At 47.7% G+C, this 15,794-nt stretch overlaps 1 protein-coding gene across 1 annotated transcript in view; it reads right to left on the bottom strand.

Annotated features, from left to right (window-relative positions):
• The window catches only part of bin3 (bridging integrator 3), a 37,964-nt gene that overhangs the window by 2,244 nt on the left and 19,926 nt on the right, over nucleotides 1-15,794 (bottom strand). Inside the window, exons 7-8 of the mRNA XM_021621485.3 lie at nucleotides 5,964-6,105; nucleotides 2,060-2,194 (exon numbers count right to left, since the gene is read on the bottom strand). Coding sequence (XP_021477160.1) covers nucleotides 2,060-2,194; nucleotides 5,964-6,105 — 277 coding nt within the window. The remainder of the gene's footprint in view (nucleotides 1-2,059; nucleotides 2,195-5,963; nucleotides 6,106-15,794) is intronic.

Raw genomic sequence — 15,794 nt, 5'->3', positions numbered from 1 at the left:
ATCCTTCTTGTCATCCAGTCTCTACAATTATCCCAGTAAGTCTACATGGACCACATATGAAAAGAAGCAAAATTCAGACTATTATTTGTATGACCTCGGTGACTTATTTTTGAACAAACGCCCAAATACACACCCTTGGCCTCACCCTAGCCCTGATTGACTAAATATTGATATAGACAGAGAGCTACACCGGCTCATCAGACCTCAACTCTTGATTATTTCGCTATCAATATTTCAATGGAGAAAAAGTCATAGAAATTTGGCATCCAATATGAGCCCATCTCTATCAATCTAGTCTATCAATGGGCTCAGGTGCAAAATAACTCAATCATTATGACAGTAGCGTGTGTCAAAAGAACATAATTTCTTTCAGTTTGTACAGGTAGTACAGAACACCGTAACCAAGAACAACCACCGGGAATCCACACTCAGACAATGGCTCAATTATCCAGCATCTGTACAGGTGGACAGGCACATCCGATCACAGCAGAGCAGAGCATTGCTTCCCATTCACAGCCGTTTTATGGAACTAGTGGTGTTCGAGCCTCAGAACAAAGAGAGGCATTGTGAGGGTGCTCTGGGAGCCATGCAGCATGTCCGGGGGAGAGAGAGGGGGAGTGGGAGTCCAGACTGCGCTTGCAGGGCCAGCTGAGGGGGGCTGGCCCGGACCCGAGGTCCACTGGGCTGCTGTGCTGTGCTGACTGACTGACCACCCAGTAGCGGCTGTACTGGAGGAGTGGCTGTGTACGCCAGCCCAGCTCTGGAGTCTGTCCTTCTGACCCAACCCCACTAATTCACACTGCTAGAGTTAGAGATGAGCTATCTGAGCATGTTCGAGTCATCAGCGCTCTGCCTCCATCAGAGGGCCCTCATTCCTGTTTGAAGCTGCTTCAGCAGTGAGTCAGTCTGTTTGCAAATGACTGAGTAGTACAGGCTTGTCCAGTGTCCATAGAGGACAGAGCACTGAAACAGGGACAATGTAACAGTGGGAAGGCCCAAAATCTGTACCCATTAATTTTCATCCACAACCAGTCTCTATTAAATCCAAATCTTATAGGGAATGATTATGCTTGTATAATCACCATTCTAGGAAGAGATAATGACACAGTGATGTCCATTGTTAAATTACAGCGCTACTATGAAGGAGATAATCCTGATCAGCTAACAAGATTACCAGAGACCTAATGGCAGCTACCAAGTCCAGTGAAGATTAGGCTCCGCTGCTGTTATACCCAGGAGGGCTCCATTCACTTAGTCTACTAGTAACAGTCATCACACACAAACCTACCCACCTGCTCTGCTATCATAGGAACACAGAGGAACGTACAGAACTCTGTGTCACAGAAGACATCACTTTGGATTGATCAAAGGGCAGACATATCCTTTGAACCCCCTATGGGCTTGCCTGGCAGTATCATTGACATGTCTGCTGAGTCTGATAGGCATCTGTCTGTCTGCCAGTGTTTTTGGGGGCGGGGTGCCAGCCTGTCCTAGTGACGTGGCCACTTCTCAATCTGATTAGGCGTGTGTCAGTCTTTAACCATAAGAGGAAATGACATGGCGGGGGGTGGGGGTAGGGTGCGGAGGGTGGGCGACTGTGGCGGGCACTCGACTCAGCTGCTGGGCTGGTTATAGCGAGGCGGGCTGACCGGGCTCCTAGGTTAGAAAGAGTCTGGAGCAAGACGGACAGACAGACAGACCTGGGCTAATTAGGAAGGCGTGGGGCCGTCACTGGGGTTAATCACATTAAGACTGGGTGGGGAGACAGGGAGGATTACACACACTCTCTTCTACACTACCACTCTCTCTTGCTCTGATGCTGGTCAACAGACAGCTAGGGGCAACACTACACCCAAATAAACAATCTATTAAAACGACTCAAATAAAACCCATTGGAAACTATTTGAACTGGGATTGGAAAGTTGTGAACAGGTTTTGTGTGTCAACTGAATGCCTTATAATTCATAACTGTGCATGTATGCATTATAAAGATGGCTCACCAGAGTTAAACTGGGTCGGTCACAAGTGTGCACCCAATCATACACTATCTATAGCTCACCTGTGCCCGGATGAGTGCCTCAAAGCTGGGCTGAAAGTAGTCGATGCGGCTGTGGTAGAACTTGGGCATCTCATCCAACAGCTGCTTGTTCTTGGATTCAAAGTCCTCCCTGACTGGTCTCAGCTCCTCCCTGGCCTGGACAGATTAGGGCAAACAGAAGACCAGTTGAAGCTTTAGCATACATACCTAGGACTGTGGCGGTCATGTCAGCCGGTGATTGTCAAGCAAATAACTGCCGGTCTCACAGTAATTGGCAAACATATTTAGCACACATGGCCTACAAGCCACTGATGTAGACATTTGGAACATCTAAACTCAGCAAAAAAAGAAACGTCCCTTTTTCAGAACCCTGTCTTTCAAAGATAATTTGTAAAAATCCAAATATCTTCATTGTAAAGGGTTTAAACACGGTTTCCCATGTTTGTTCAATGAACCATAAACAATTAATGAACATGCACCAGTGGAACGGTCCTTAAGACACTAACAGCTTAAAGACGGTAGGCAATTAAGGTCACAGTTATGAAAACATAGGACACTAAAGAGGCCTTTCTACTGACTCTGAAAAACAACAAAAGAAAAATGCCCAGGGTCCCTGCTCATCGGCGTGAACGTGCCTTAGGCATGCTGCAAGGAGGCATGAGGACTGCAGATGTGGCCAGGGAAATAAATTGTAATGTCCGTACTGTGAGACGCCTAAGACAACGCTACAGGGAGACAGGACGGACAGCTTATCGTCGCAGTGACAGACCACATGTAACAACACCTGCACAGAATCGGTACATCCGAACATCACACCTGCGGGACAGGTACAGGATGGCAACAACAACTGCCTGAGTTACACCAGGAATGCACAATTCCTCCATCAGTGCTCAGTCTCTCAGCCTATTGCGGACAGAGGCTGGACTGAGGGCTTGTAGGCCTGTTGTAAGGCAGGTCCTCACCAGACATCACCGGCAACAACGTTGCCTATGGGCACAAACCCACCGTCGCTGGACCAGACAGGACTGGCAAAAAGTGCTCTTCACTGACAAGTCACAGTTTTGTCTCACCAGGGGTGATGGTCGTATTCACGTTTAACGTCGAAAGAATGAGGGTTACACCGAGGCCTGTACTCTGGAGCGGGACCGATTTGGAGGTGGAGGGTCCGTCATGGTCTGGGGCGGTGTGTCACAGCATCATTGGACTGAGCTTGTTGTCATTGCAGGCAATCAACACTGTGTGTTACAGGGAAGACATCCTCCTCCCTCATGTGGTACTCTTCCTGCAGGCTTATCCTGACATGACCCTCCAGCATGAGAATGCCACCAGCCATACTGTTCGTTCTGTGAGTGATTTCCTGCAAGACAGAAATGTCAGTGTTCTGCCATGGCCAGCGAAGAGCCCGGATCTCAAACCCATTGAGCACGTCTGGGACGTGTTGGATCCGAGGGTGAGGGCTAGGGCCATTCCCCCCAGAAATGTCTGGGAACTTGCAGGTGCCTTGGTGGAAGAGTGGGGTAACATCTCACAGCAAGAACTGGCAAATCTGGTGCAGTCCACGAGGAGGAGATGCACTGCAGTACTTAATGCAGCTGGTGGCCACACCAGATACTGACTGTTACTTTTTATTTTGACCCTCCCCCTTTGTTCAGGGACACATTATTCCATTTATGTGAAAATGTTTCATGTCTCAGTTGTTGAGTCTTATGTTCATACAAATATTTATATATGTTAAGTTTGTTGAAAATAAACGCAGTTGACAGTGAGGACGTTTCTTTTTTTATTTTAAAAAGTCTAATAAATCCATCCATGTTATATAGCCCACACCATCACAATAAATCCATTATTTGTTTTAGAGACTGGTCTAAATAAATATGATATGAAGAAAATTGAGTTTATTTCAGAAGAACAGAATAGCATACTCTTGAGTTGTCCTTATGTTAGGCCCTGATCTGGTTATGCAATATGGCTGTTGGCTACACTAGTTCATTTAGCAGACAAGATTTGCTTAGAATTCCGTGGCATTATTTTATCCTATTTTGTTGTATGAAGAATACAAATGAACATGGCTGAAAAAAATAGAAAGGATATTTTCTCCAAATGATTTGAGGGAGTGTACACATGCGGCTATTCTGTGTTGGGCGGTTAACAAAGAAACAGGTCCTCCTATATGCTTCATTCAGAGTTATTTATGCATCTTTAGTTGCGATACAAACATTGGGCTATCTTGCAAATCTTTTTGTACATTCTAAGGCTATATGATGAGACTAATGATGATTTGAAAAAAGTTGCATGAGCTCTGCTTTGTTTCTTGCACAAGCTGTACACACTTCATCAGTCTTTCATTCACAATTTGACAAGCACTTGATAATTTCTTGAATTTCCCGGCCTCATCCCCTTTGCGTGGCCATAATGCACCCTAAAAAAGTACATGTCTTTTGCGACCAGTGACCGTTGTGCCCTTGGGCTGAAAATAATAATTATAATTCCCTTCTCCTGGCTGTGTGCTCCAAAGCACCTCTCACCTCCACGGTTCTATCAGATAGCTACATTCTTATTAGCCAACGCCCGTCACATGATTGAGTCTTTCTCACAGGCTACAAGTGAAGACCGACACATCAGGGACGCAACTGCACACGTCCTTATCCGAGGTGCATGTTTAAGGTATTGGAAGAACTGTCCACATTTACTTTTCAGCAGCCAACAAGATGAGTAGGCCTAACGAACAGCAAAAGCACATAGCATATAGAAATGTTGCGCAACATGAGCTCATGGACTGTCATGAAGTGTTTGATTAGATTTTCGATTACATTTGCATTGATGTCAGAGTGATTAGAGGGACAATAGAGGGCCGAGTACCAGGCAGTTAGCAAGTTTGGTAGGCTACTAATGATCATCAGCAGCATCAGAGCTTGGAGAAGTCTAATTTCCGTGACTAAACGGTCACGTGGAATTTAACTGCCGTCATAACTCGTGACCGCCCGTGTGGCGGTAATACGGTCACCGTAACAGCCCTATGCATACCTCATAATCACTACTGGGGCTCAACCATAACATATCAGCTACGTTCTCAGAAATGTAATCCGTCAACAACAGTGAAAAACAACAGGAGAATGAAAATGTCTTCCCACAGAGAACAGAGAAAAAAAGAAAAAGCCTAATCACGATCACAAGTGAGGAGGAGTGGGTTATGTGGGAAGAGTTGGCTGTGTGCAGACCACGCCACTGCTGATCAGGAACGTGTGTGATGTATTAGTGGGTAGTCTGGTGGGCATTAAGAAAGATGATATCTCAATGAATAGGCAATGATATAGAGTGCGCAATGTGTGTGTGCTCGAGAGGGGATATAACATATGTAGAACAGAATCACCTGTGTGAAGTAATATTTATCTTAAGTAACTCCCCTGTGTGTCTGTCCTTTGTGAGTCTTTAAATGGCATGTTAGTGTTTGGTCAGGATCATTTCTCTAAGAGCTGTGAGATTCAAAGGCCAGGGACATAGGGGGCCTCTTGACTCTTTGTGCCACTGACAATGCTTTTCTCAATGTGTGTGGGTGGCCACCCATGTGAGGGTGTGTGAGCCCAGGCAGCGCTGCATTGATATCTGTGAATGCTGCCATAGAGGTCTCAGCGAATGTGTCTACAATACTAAATGACGTGCCCGTTTATGTGCAGCAGTGCCTTTTCAAAAGGCAATACTTGACAGCCTGGTCGCTTGTGTGGGTGAAAAGAGTGCACATGTCCAGTTTGTTCATATCCAGTCAGCATTTGTACCTTGTTCACTTATTGATTGTATTCAAAACACTGACACCATGCAAGGCAAGAGCTTAAAGCCTGACTTCGGTTGCGCAACAGACAGATTTCAAGTGGACAACACACGTGCCAGCAGCCGCTTTTAGCACAGTTCTGTTACATATATAGTGTACCTGGTGTAGTTTGACCATGATGGGACCTGTCTTCTCCTTCTCTTCATACTTCTCTACCTTGGACTGTAACCTCTTGTAGTCCTGTAGAGCTTGCTCCCTTCGTTTCACGGCCATGTTGAGGCTGGGGAACACACTGCTGTACCTGAGACACACAGAGACACAGAGAATGGGATCTAGGCGCAGAGACTGACAGAGATACTGCTGGACCACATCATGGAGACAAAGTGACACTGCTTTGTACCGGAGATATATACGTGGACATAGGCCTAACGAGAAACGATACTGCTCTGTGAACATAGACAGGCAAGAGGCCTGTCAGAGGAACAACTGCATATTAACAAACAATCTGACTGATTCTTCCTACTTAATGCAATGTGCTCTCAATTCAGATCAATACATCTAAACCAATCATGCCAACTGAACCCTAAATGTCGTCTTGAAATAATACAAATGTGCATAGAAAACTGCACTTTAAGATTGAAAGACTGTAAAAGAAAAAACAATCAATGCTTTTTCTGAACCATTGAGAACTTTTTGAATTGGGGTTTACAGGTGTGCTTGTGTGAGGTCACCTGGACCGATATGCATGTAACACAGAAAAGCACCCTCAAGTAGGAGTCCTCTTAGTGTAGACTGGAGACACTGTCCTTGGTTGTTAATATTGAATTACTCTAGTGCAAAATGGCATGAAACAATTCATTCGGTTTCAATTAGGTTATTCAAAATGAAAATACATTCTTTCAGAGAGAATCCTTGTCTTAGGTACTAAAAATAGGAAACACTCATCTGTAACTTAGCAACAGGAGTCCGTGCCTCATCCTGGGACTTACTTTGCTCCAACACACTGGTTCTGTGCGTTCTGCTTTTATTGGGAAATACAGTGCAGAAATGCAGCTACGCCACTTCATTTGGAAGAGATGAACATTTTCCAAACTACAAAACAAAAATGGTTGCCAACCTGTTTAGTCAGAAAATCTAACCAAGTGTCACACATTTGAGAGCACTTTAATATATTGTGTGATTATATATAGGCACAGTAAGACAGGTGTCATATTCACCATGCATGTTTAATTACACAGGTCTAATGCAAGTTTCATAACCTGATGACATTGCTTTGATTTTCTATTAATCATCTGAGATGATTTCATACAGGCTGCAGATAGCTATAGCGTAGTTCCTTGGTATGCTACTCTCACTAGCGTAAAGTGTGCCAGTGATTCACTTTTTCCTCAAACAATGAGCCAATCTTCCTTTCCCACTACTTACTATGCAACAGGTGAAGTGAATTGACAATGGACCTGACAAAAGGTTGTGAAATCCAGTATTCCTCAACACCGAGTAGAGTAAGCCCTGTGGAGGGGTGGGCCGTTGGGAGGAGGGCAGTGTGACGTGACCTGGGCCTCAGACAAGCTGTGGATTGTTTCCCACAGGAAGTTGAGAAGGGAGCGGCCTTGTATCGTTTTGGCGACGTCACAGAGCCCAGCCCCACAGCCCACGCTCTCCCTCCATTTATAAAACATCCCTTTGGCTCAGTTAACAGCAGGCAGCGCAGAGTGGATGCCTTCCTCTAGTAGTTTACTATCTGCCTCTTGCTCCAGTGTAGTGTTCACATACTTCGAGTGCCAGGGGATTATGCAACCACCCTCTAGGCACGAGTGCACTCTGAAAAAATTCCATTGGTCCATGACATTACACACCACACTGGCTCACTAAAAAGGCACAAAGGCTGACCGCATTCTCCTCCACCAGAGCACATCACCTCACACCACCTCTGCATGGTGTCATGAGGTGCCATGATGTCTGATGACTACAGCAACGCAAAAGAGTAGTAATGACAGCATTTAGGTCACTTAGTCACCCTCACACATGATCACATTGTAGGTAGGCGGTATCTGGTAGTGGCGACAGTCAGTCCTTCCTCTTAATGATGTGACTGACACCTGTGTGAACCGATATAAGAAGTTGATCCCGTCCTTCCACACTAATGATCTCCTCACTGTCCCAATGCTTTTATACCTAGAGGTAGTGCTCCGAGAGGATGCCAATGTGTCCGTGTTGTGCTCAGACTGTCTAAAGAGGAGCTCTGTGGGAGCCTGTCTGACTCAACTGTAACTCAGACATGTAATGGAGTGACAGTGGCTGTGTTTGAAGGTCACTTTACACGCTGCATAATGATAGTTTGGGCTAGATCGCTGGCTGGTTTGGACATTTCCCTAGATGTCTCTGGACTGACGTCCACATACTGACCGGTCAGCTCCAGACTAGCCTATATTTACTCCAGCCGTGTCTAGCCCAGGCTCTGCTGGACCAAGGGCGCACTACCACCGTCTGTGTGACTGGTCATTTAGGGTGTGGTGGCTGGCTGAAAATAGCAGGTGGACGAAAATAGCAACTGGTCGACAGAGCTTGTTTATGACAAGCTGATCCATAGCTGGACCGACACAACCCGACAGTCAGCCAAGCCCCAGTCTGGACCAACCAGCCCAGCTGGAGCTGACCAGAGACCTCGGAGGAACCTTAGTCTGGCAGGCTCACTGACCGCTCCACTTAACACCGTCAATTTCACATTGCTAAAATAACAAAAAGGTATCTCTAAGAATATGTTGACCTCCCATATCTCACTATGAAATGAGGGACTAACATTGAAAGCCAAGATTACTCATAAATTATGCATATTTTGTGATTGAGTAATGAAAATACAAAGTATTCTGAACAAAAATATAAATGCAACATGTAAAGTGTTGGCCCCATGTTTCATGAACTGAAATAAAATATTTTCCATACGTACAAAAAGCTTATTTCTCTAAAATGTTGTGTACAAATTTGTTTATATCCCTGTTAGTGAGAATTTCTCCTTTGCCAAGATAATACATCCACCTGACTGGTGTGGCATATCAAGAAACTGATTAAACAGCATGATCATTACACAGGCGCACCTTGTGCTGGGGACAATAAAAGACAATGCAACAGATGTCTCAAGTTGAGGGAGCGTGCAATTGGCATGCTGACTCCAGGAATATCCACCAGAGTCGTTGCCAGAGAATTGAATGTTAATTTCTCTACCATAAGCCGCCTCCAACGTTGTTTTAGGGAATTTGGCAGTACGTCCAACCGGCCTCACAACCGCAGACCACGTATAACCATGCATGCCCAGGACCTCCACATCCAGCTTATTCACCTGCAGGATCGTCTGAGACCAGTCACCCGGACTGCTGATGAAACTGTAGGTTTGCACAACTGAAGAATTTCTGCACAAACTGCCAGAAACTCTCTCAGGGAAACTCATCTGCATGCTCGTCGTCCTCACCAGAGTCTTGACTTGACTGAAGTTTGGCGATGTAACCGACTTCAGTAGGAAGATGCTCACATCTGTACACAATTCCTGGAAGCTAAAAATGTCCAAGCTCTTCCATGGCCTGCACTCACCAGACATGTCACCCATTGAGCACGTTAGGGATGCTCTGTATTAACGTGTATGACAGCGTATTCCAGTTCTTGCCAATATCCAGCAACTTTACACAGCCATTGAAGATGGGTGGGACAACATTCCACAGGCCACAATCAACAGCCGCATCAACTCTAGGCAAAGGAGATGTGTCGCTGTTGCGGTTTTCTTCCGTCGAAGGAAAGGAGGACCAAAATGCAGCGTGGTTATCTTGATACATCTTTAATGAAGATAATACCGAACAATACAAAAACACTAAACGTAACGTGAAAAACCGGAACAGCCCCACTCAAAGAATATGGCTGCCTAAATATGGTTCCCAATCAGAGACAACGATAAACACCTGCCTCTGATTGAGAACCACTCCAGGCAACCATAGACTTTCCTAGACTACTCTACTATACCACAATCCCATAACCTACAAAAACCCCAAGACAAAACACACCACATAAATAACCCATGTCACACCCTGGCCTGACCAAAATAATAAAGAAAACACAAAATACTAAGACCAGGGCGTGACAGAACCCCCCCCCCCCCCCCCACCCCCCAAGGTGCGGACTCCCGGCCGCACACCTAAACCCATAGGGGAGGGTCCGAGTGGGCGTCTGTCCACGGTGGCGGCTCCGGCGCGGGACGTGGACCCCACTCCAACATAGTCTTAGTCCGCTTGCATCGCGTCCTTAGATTGGCGACCCTCGCCGCCGACCTTGGCCTAGTAACCCTAACAAAGGGCCCCACTGGACTGAGGGGAAGCTCCGGACTGAGGGACAGCTCCGGACTGAGGGACAGCTCCGGACTGAGGGACAGCTCGGGACTGAGGGGTAGCTCGGGACTGAGGGGTAGCTCGGGACTGAGAGGAAGCTCAGGCAGGTTGATGGCTCTGGCAGATCCTGGCGGCTCTGGCAGATCCTGGCTGACTGGCGGCTCTGGCAGATCCTGGCTGACTGGCAGATCCTGGCTGACTGGCGGCTCTGGCAGATCCTGGCTGACTGGCGGATCCTGGCTGACTGGCGGATCCTGGCTGACTGGCGGATCCTGGCTGACTGGCGGATCCTGGCTGCTCCGTGCTGACTGGCGGCACTTGCTGCTCCGTGCTGACTGGCGGCTCTGGCTGCTCCGTGCTGACTGGCGGCTCTGGCTGCTCCGTGCTGACTGGCGGCTCTGGCTGCTCCGTGCTGACTGGCGGCTCTGGCTGCTCCGTGCTGACTGGCGGCTCTGGCTGCTCCGTGCTGACTGGCGGCTCTGGCTGCTCCGTGCTGACTGGCGGCTCTGGCTGCTCCGTGCTGACTGGCGGCTCTGGCTGCTCCGTGCTGACTGGCGGCTCTGGCTGCTCCGTGCTGACTGGCGGCTCTGGCTGCTCCGTGCTGACTGGCGGCTCTGGCTGCTCCATGCTGACTGGCGGCTCCTTGCAGACTGGCGGCTCTGGCGGCTCCATGCAGACTGGCGGCTCCTTGCAGACTGGCAGCTCTGGCGGCTCCTTGCAGACTGGCAGCTCTGGCGGCTCCTTGCAGACTGGCAGCTCTGGCGGCTCCTTGCAGACTGGCAGCTTTGGCGGCTCCTTGCAGACTGGCAGCTCTGGCGGCTCCTTGCAGACTGGCAGCTCTGGCAGCGCCGGACAGGCGGGAGACTCCGGCAGCGCTGGAGAGGCGGGAGACTCCGGCAGCGCTGGACAGGCGGGAGACTCCGGCAGCGCTGGACAGGCGGGAGACTGGACAGGCAAAGTGCACTGTAGGCCTGGTGCGTGGTGCTGGCACTGGTGGTACTGAGCCGAGGACACGCACAGGAAGCCTGGTGCGGGGAGCTGCCACCGGAGGGCTGGTGCGTGGAGGTGGTACTGGATAGACCGGACCGTGCAGGCGCACTGGAGCTCTTGAGCACCGAGCCTGCCCAACCTTACCTGGTTGAATGCTCCCGGTCGCGCACCGCTCCCGAGCATACTACTCGCCAATGTCCAGTCTCTTGACAACAAGGTTGATGAAATCCGAGCAAGGGTAGCCTTCCAGAGAGACATCATGGCTCACTTGAGAAAGGCTATCGGAGTCGGTACAGCCAGCTGGTTTCTTCACGCATCGCGCCAACAGAAACAAACATCTTTCTGGTAAGAAGAGGGGCGGGGGGGTCCTTCTGTTCACCTGACTTGGAATTCCTCACAATCAAATGTCGACCGCATTATCTACCAAGAGAATTCTCTTCGATTATAATCACAGCCACATATATTCCCCCCCAGTCTAGACACATCGTGGATTGGGGGATATGTTCCACATTGCGTCAAACAACAACATTGACGAATACGCTGATTCGGTGAGTTCATTAGCAAGTGCATTGGCGATGTCATACCCACAGCAACTATTAAAACATTCCCAAACCAGAAACTGTGGATTGATGGCAGAATTCGCGCAAACCACTGCTTTTAACCAGGGCAAGTTGACCGGAAACATGACCGAATACAAACAGTGTAGCTAAACAAGCTAAGTGTCAGTATAGAGACAAAGTAGAGTCGCAATTCAACGGCTCAGACACAAGAGGTATGTGGCAGGGTCTACAGTCTATCACGGATTACAAAATGAAAACTAGCCCCGTCGCGGACCAGGATGTCTTGCTCCCGGACAGACTAAACAACTTCCTTGCTCGCTTTGAGGACAATACAGTGCCACTGACACAGCCAGCTACCAAAACCTGCGTCCTCTCCTTTGCTCGCTTTGAGGACAATACAGTGCCACTGACACAGCCAGCTACCAAAACCTGCGGCCTCTCCTTCACTGCAGCCGACGTGAGAAAAACATTTAAACGTGTTAACCCTTGCAAGGCTGCAGGCCCAGACGGCATCCGCAGCCACGTCCTCAGAGCATGCGCAGACCAGCTGGCTGGTGTGTTTACGGACATATTCAATCAAGCCTGCTGTTCCCACATGCTTCAAGAGGGCCACCATTGTTCCTGTTCCCAAGAAAGCTAAGGTAACTGAGCTAAACGACTACCGCCCCGTAGCACTCACTTCCGTAATCATGAAGTGCTTTTTATTTTACCTTTATTTAACTAGGCAAGTCAGTTAAGAACAAATTCTTATTTTCAATGACAGCCTAGGAACAGTGGGTTAACTGCCTGTTCAGGGGCAGAACGACAGATTTGTACCTTGTCAGCTCGGGGATTTGAACTTGCAACCTTCCGGTTACTAGCCCAACACTCTAACCACTAGGCTACCCTGCCGCTTTGAGAGACTCGTCAAGGACCATATCACCTCCACCCTACCTGACACCCTAGACCCATTCCAATTTGCTTACTGCCCCAACAGGTCCACAATCGCAACCACACTGCACACGGCCCTAACCCATCTTCTATCTCAAAGCCATCAGACTGTTAAACAGCCACCACTAACATTGAGTGGCTGCTGCCATACATGTAAAAAAATGTATCACTAGCCACTTTAAACAATGCCACTTAATGTTTACATAACCTACATTACTCATCTCGTATTTACTGTACTCGATACCATCTACTGCATCTTGCCTATGCCGTTCTGTACCATCACTCATTCATATATCTTTATGTACATATTCTTCATCCCTTTACACTTATTTTATTTATCTGTTATTTTACCAGGTAAGTTGACTAAGAACACGTTCTCATTTGCAGCAACAACCTGGGGAATAGTTACAGGAGGGGGTTGAATGAGCCAATTGTAAACTGGGGTTTATTAGGTGACCGTGATGGTTTGAGGGCCAGATTGGGAATTTAGCCAGGACACCGGGGTTAACACCCATACTCTTGCGATAAGTGCCATGGGATCTTTAATGACCTCAGAGAGTCAGGACACCCATTTAACCCTACACCCATTTAACCCTACACAGGGCAGTGTCCCCAATCACTGCCCTGGGGCATTGGGATATTTTTTTAGACCAGAGGAAAGAGTGCCTCCTACTGGCCCTCCAACACCACTTCCAGCAGCATCTGGTCTCCCATCCAGGAACTGACCAGGACCAACCCTGCTTAGCTTCAGAAGCAAGCCAGCAGTGGTATGCAGGGTGGTATGCTGCTGGCATAACTTGTAGCTGTTGTGAAATTGTTAAGTTAGATTACTCGTTGGTTATTACTGCCTTGTCGGAACTAGAAGCACAAGCATTTCGCTACACTCGCATTAACATCTGCTAACCATGTGTATGTGACAAATAACATTTGATTTGAATTAAAATCTTTGAAATTGTTGCATGCGTTTATGTTTTTGCCGTTTGTTGTGTAGGCTAGGCTAAGTGTAAAAAGGGTAAAGACAGAGTATGTTGAATATGTGCCAGCAGAACCTCTGTTTTTATAGAGGGTAGGTTTGCTCTGCCGCAACATGCCTTATGCTTTGACTCGGTTAATGGAAAGTGAGAGGACTAACGCAAGCTAGATACCTGATCCACCAGATATAAAAAGGCAAGAGCAGAAAACCCCCCAGATAAGGCAGCGGGGGGGGGTTGGCTTGAGTCTAGACTGAACATAAAAACATACAAATAAAAAACTTTTCTGTGATTAAAACGTAGGCTAGTTTATAGGCTACGTCATTTTGAGTCACCCCCTTAAACACATCTAATTGCTACTATTTCACAACAACAGAAATCCAACAGCACCTTAACTCCCAAAGCAGGCTAACTTAACCAGAGTGTCGGGGAAGTCCATTTCCCAGCCTTGCTAGCTTAAAGGAGCAGTGCTGGTTTGCCCTGCCACTGCTTGGACCAGAGCACGTCTTTACGACAGAGCTGCCTTCAGTCTTACCCAAAAGAGCAATGGAGCAGAACGGGTTCGGCTAGGAGGCCCAGATAACAGCAACGACTCATGCCCACACACTCCCCCTCCCTCCACATAAACAGACTGATGTCATTCACTGATCCCGCTGAATGGATGGAGAGAGACAGAGAAAGAAAAACGGGGAGAGAGAAAGAGTTAGAGGTATGGAGACAGGGAGAGAGACAGATAAAGGGAGAGAGACTAAGGGAGAGTTAGACAGATAAAGAGAGGGAGAGAGAGAAAGGGAGAGAGAGAGAAAGGGAGAGGAAGGGAGAGGGGTGAGGAGAAAGACTGACCTTTCTGAGCTCATTATTTCCTGGATGTGTTAATACAGTGAGTGTTAATGACCCAACTAAGTGTGGCCTAAATGTGAATACACACCGGCCGGCACGTACACACACAGCCCATTGAAGGGACAAATAAAACCCTCCATTAAGAGACTTTCCAGGCTCGGACCATTCTCTGCTCCATTTAAGATTCCACACATGTTCTTACAGATCGACACAAAAACATCAAAAGAGTACCGAGACTTCAGAAACAATGGTCAACATTCAGTTACTGGTGGACTAATGGAAGCTTAATGTATGGTGGCTTAATAGATCAGTCCTCTATACCTCGATGATTAATTACATTATGCTGTGCTTCAACGCCATATACAGCAAAAGGGCTGGCGGCTTGTATTCCCCATCTTAAAACATTGTTTATGCATGCAGGACTAAATCTACTACTTCCTGACCTATTTCAATCTCATATAAGTGAGAGGCTAACTTCATCTGGCCTCAGAGCCCATCCTGTTAGTACAGTGACTCCCCATAATGTGTTTGTCCAATGCGGTATGTGTGTACTGTCCTGAGACAAGTCCTGCTCTCCAGCCAATCTCCTGCCCTTGGCCCAGGAAGCTGGGCCCTCTGCCATATTCAGGGCCTGCCCACACGTCCGCCTGCCGCCCACCAGGAAGAGGAAATTAGAACCATTCCATCCTGTCACAGCTCCGGCACCAGAACACAAGAGGAAGAGGCCAATAGCACACGCACACATACACTAACTCATAGCATTCTTATGTTCGATCAAAGTTCACTTTGTGAAGGGTTTGATATGAAAAGATCAGGGATTTCAGACCGATTTGTGGTTATAAACAAAAGTTAAACACACAAATTCACTGGCAAGCGCACCAAGTCTCTCTTTTTCAAACACACACACACACCCCGCTCCAAAAAACAGCCTCCGGGGAGGGGTCAGCAGGAGGAAGTAGGACCTTAACAAGCACTACGGAAGACGGGTGGGATCCTTGCTCCCGGCTTGGCCACTCCCTCTACCGCCTCTGCACTGTGTGCGTGTGTGTGTGTGTGTGTATAGTGTGTGTGTATAGTGTGTGTGTATAGTGTGTGTGTGTATAGTGTGGTGCTTGGACGGACGGGGGCGAGAGTAGGGAAGGGGAACCAAGTAAACTTTCTTCCAGACACACCACCACAGCAGCCCCATTCACTCCCCAGTCCAGTCCAGTTTTACTATCAACTATGCTTTATTACAGAGCCTTCTGGAGCTAGTGCTAAGCTCCCCTTAAGTGTGTGCTCCTTCCCACTCTACAGACAGAGCAGCTTTTAAGACACAGCAGCTGCTGC

This window comes from Oncorhynchus mykiss, chromosome 11, assembly GCF_057628025.1.
Source record: "Oncorhynchus mykiss isolate SJ-2025 chromosome 11, ASM5762802v1, whole genome shotgun sequence".
Lineage (NCBI taxonomy): Eukaryota > Metazoa > Chordata > Actinopteri > Salmoniformes > Salmonidae > Oncorhynchus > Oncorhynchus mykiss.
Note: the sequence above shows the minus strand (reverse complement) of the source record. Positions and strands in the feature narration are given on the sequence as shown.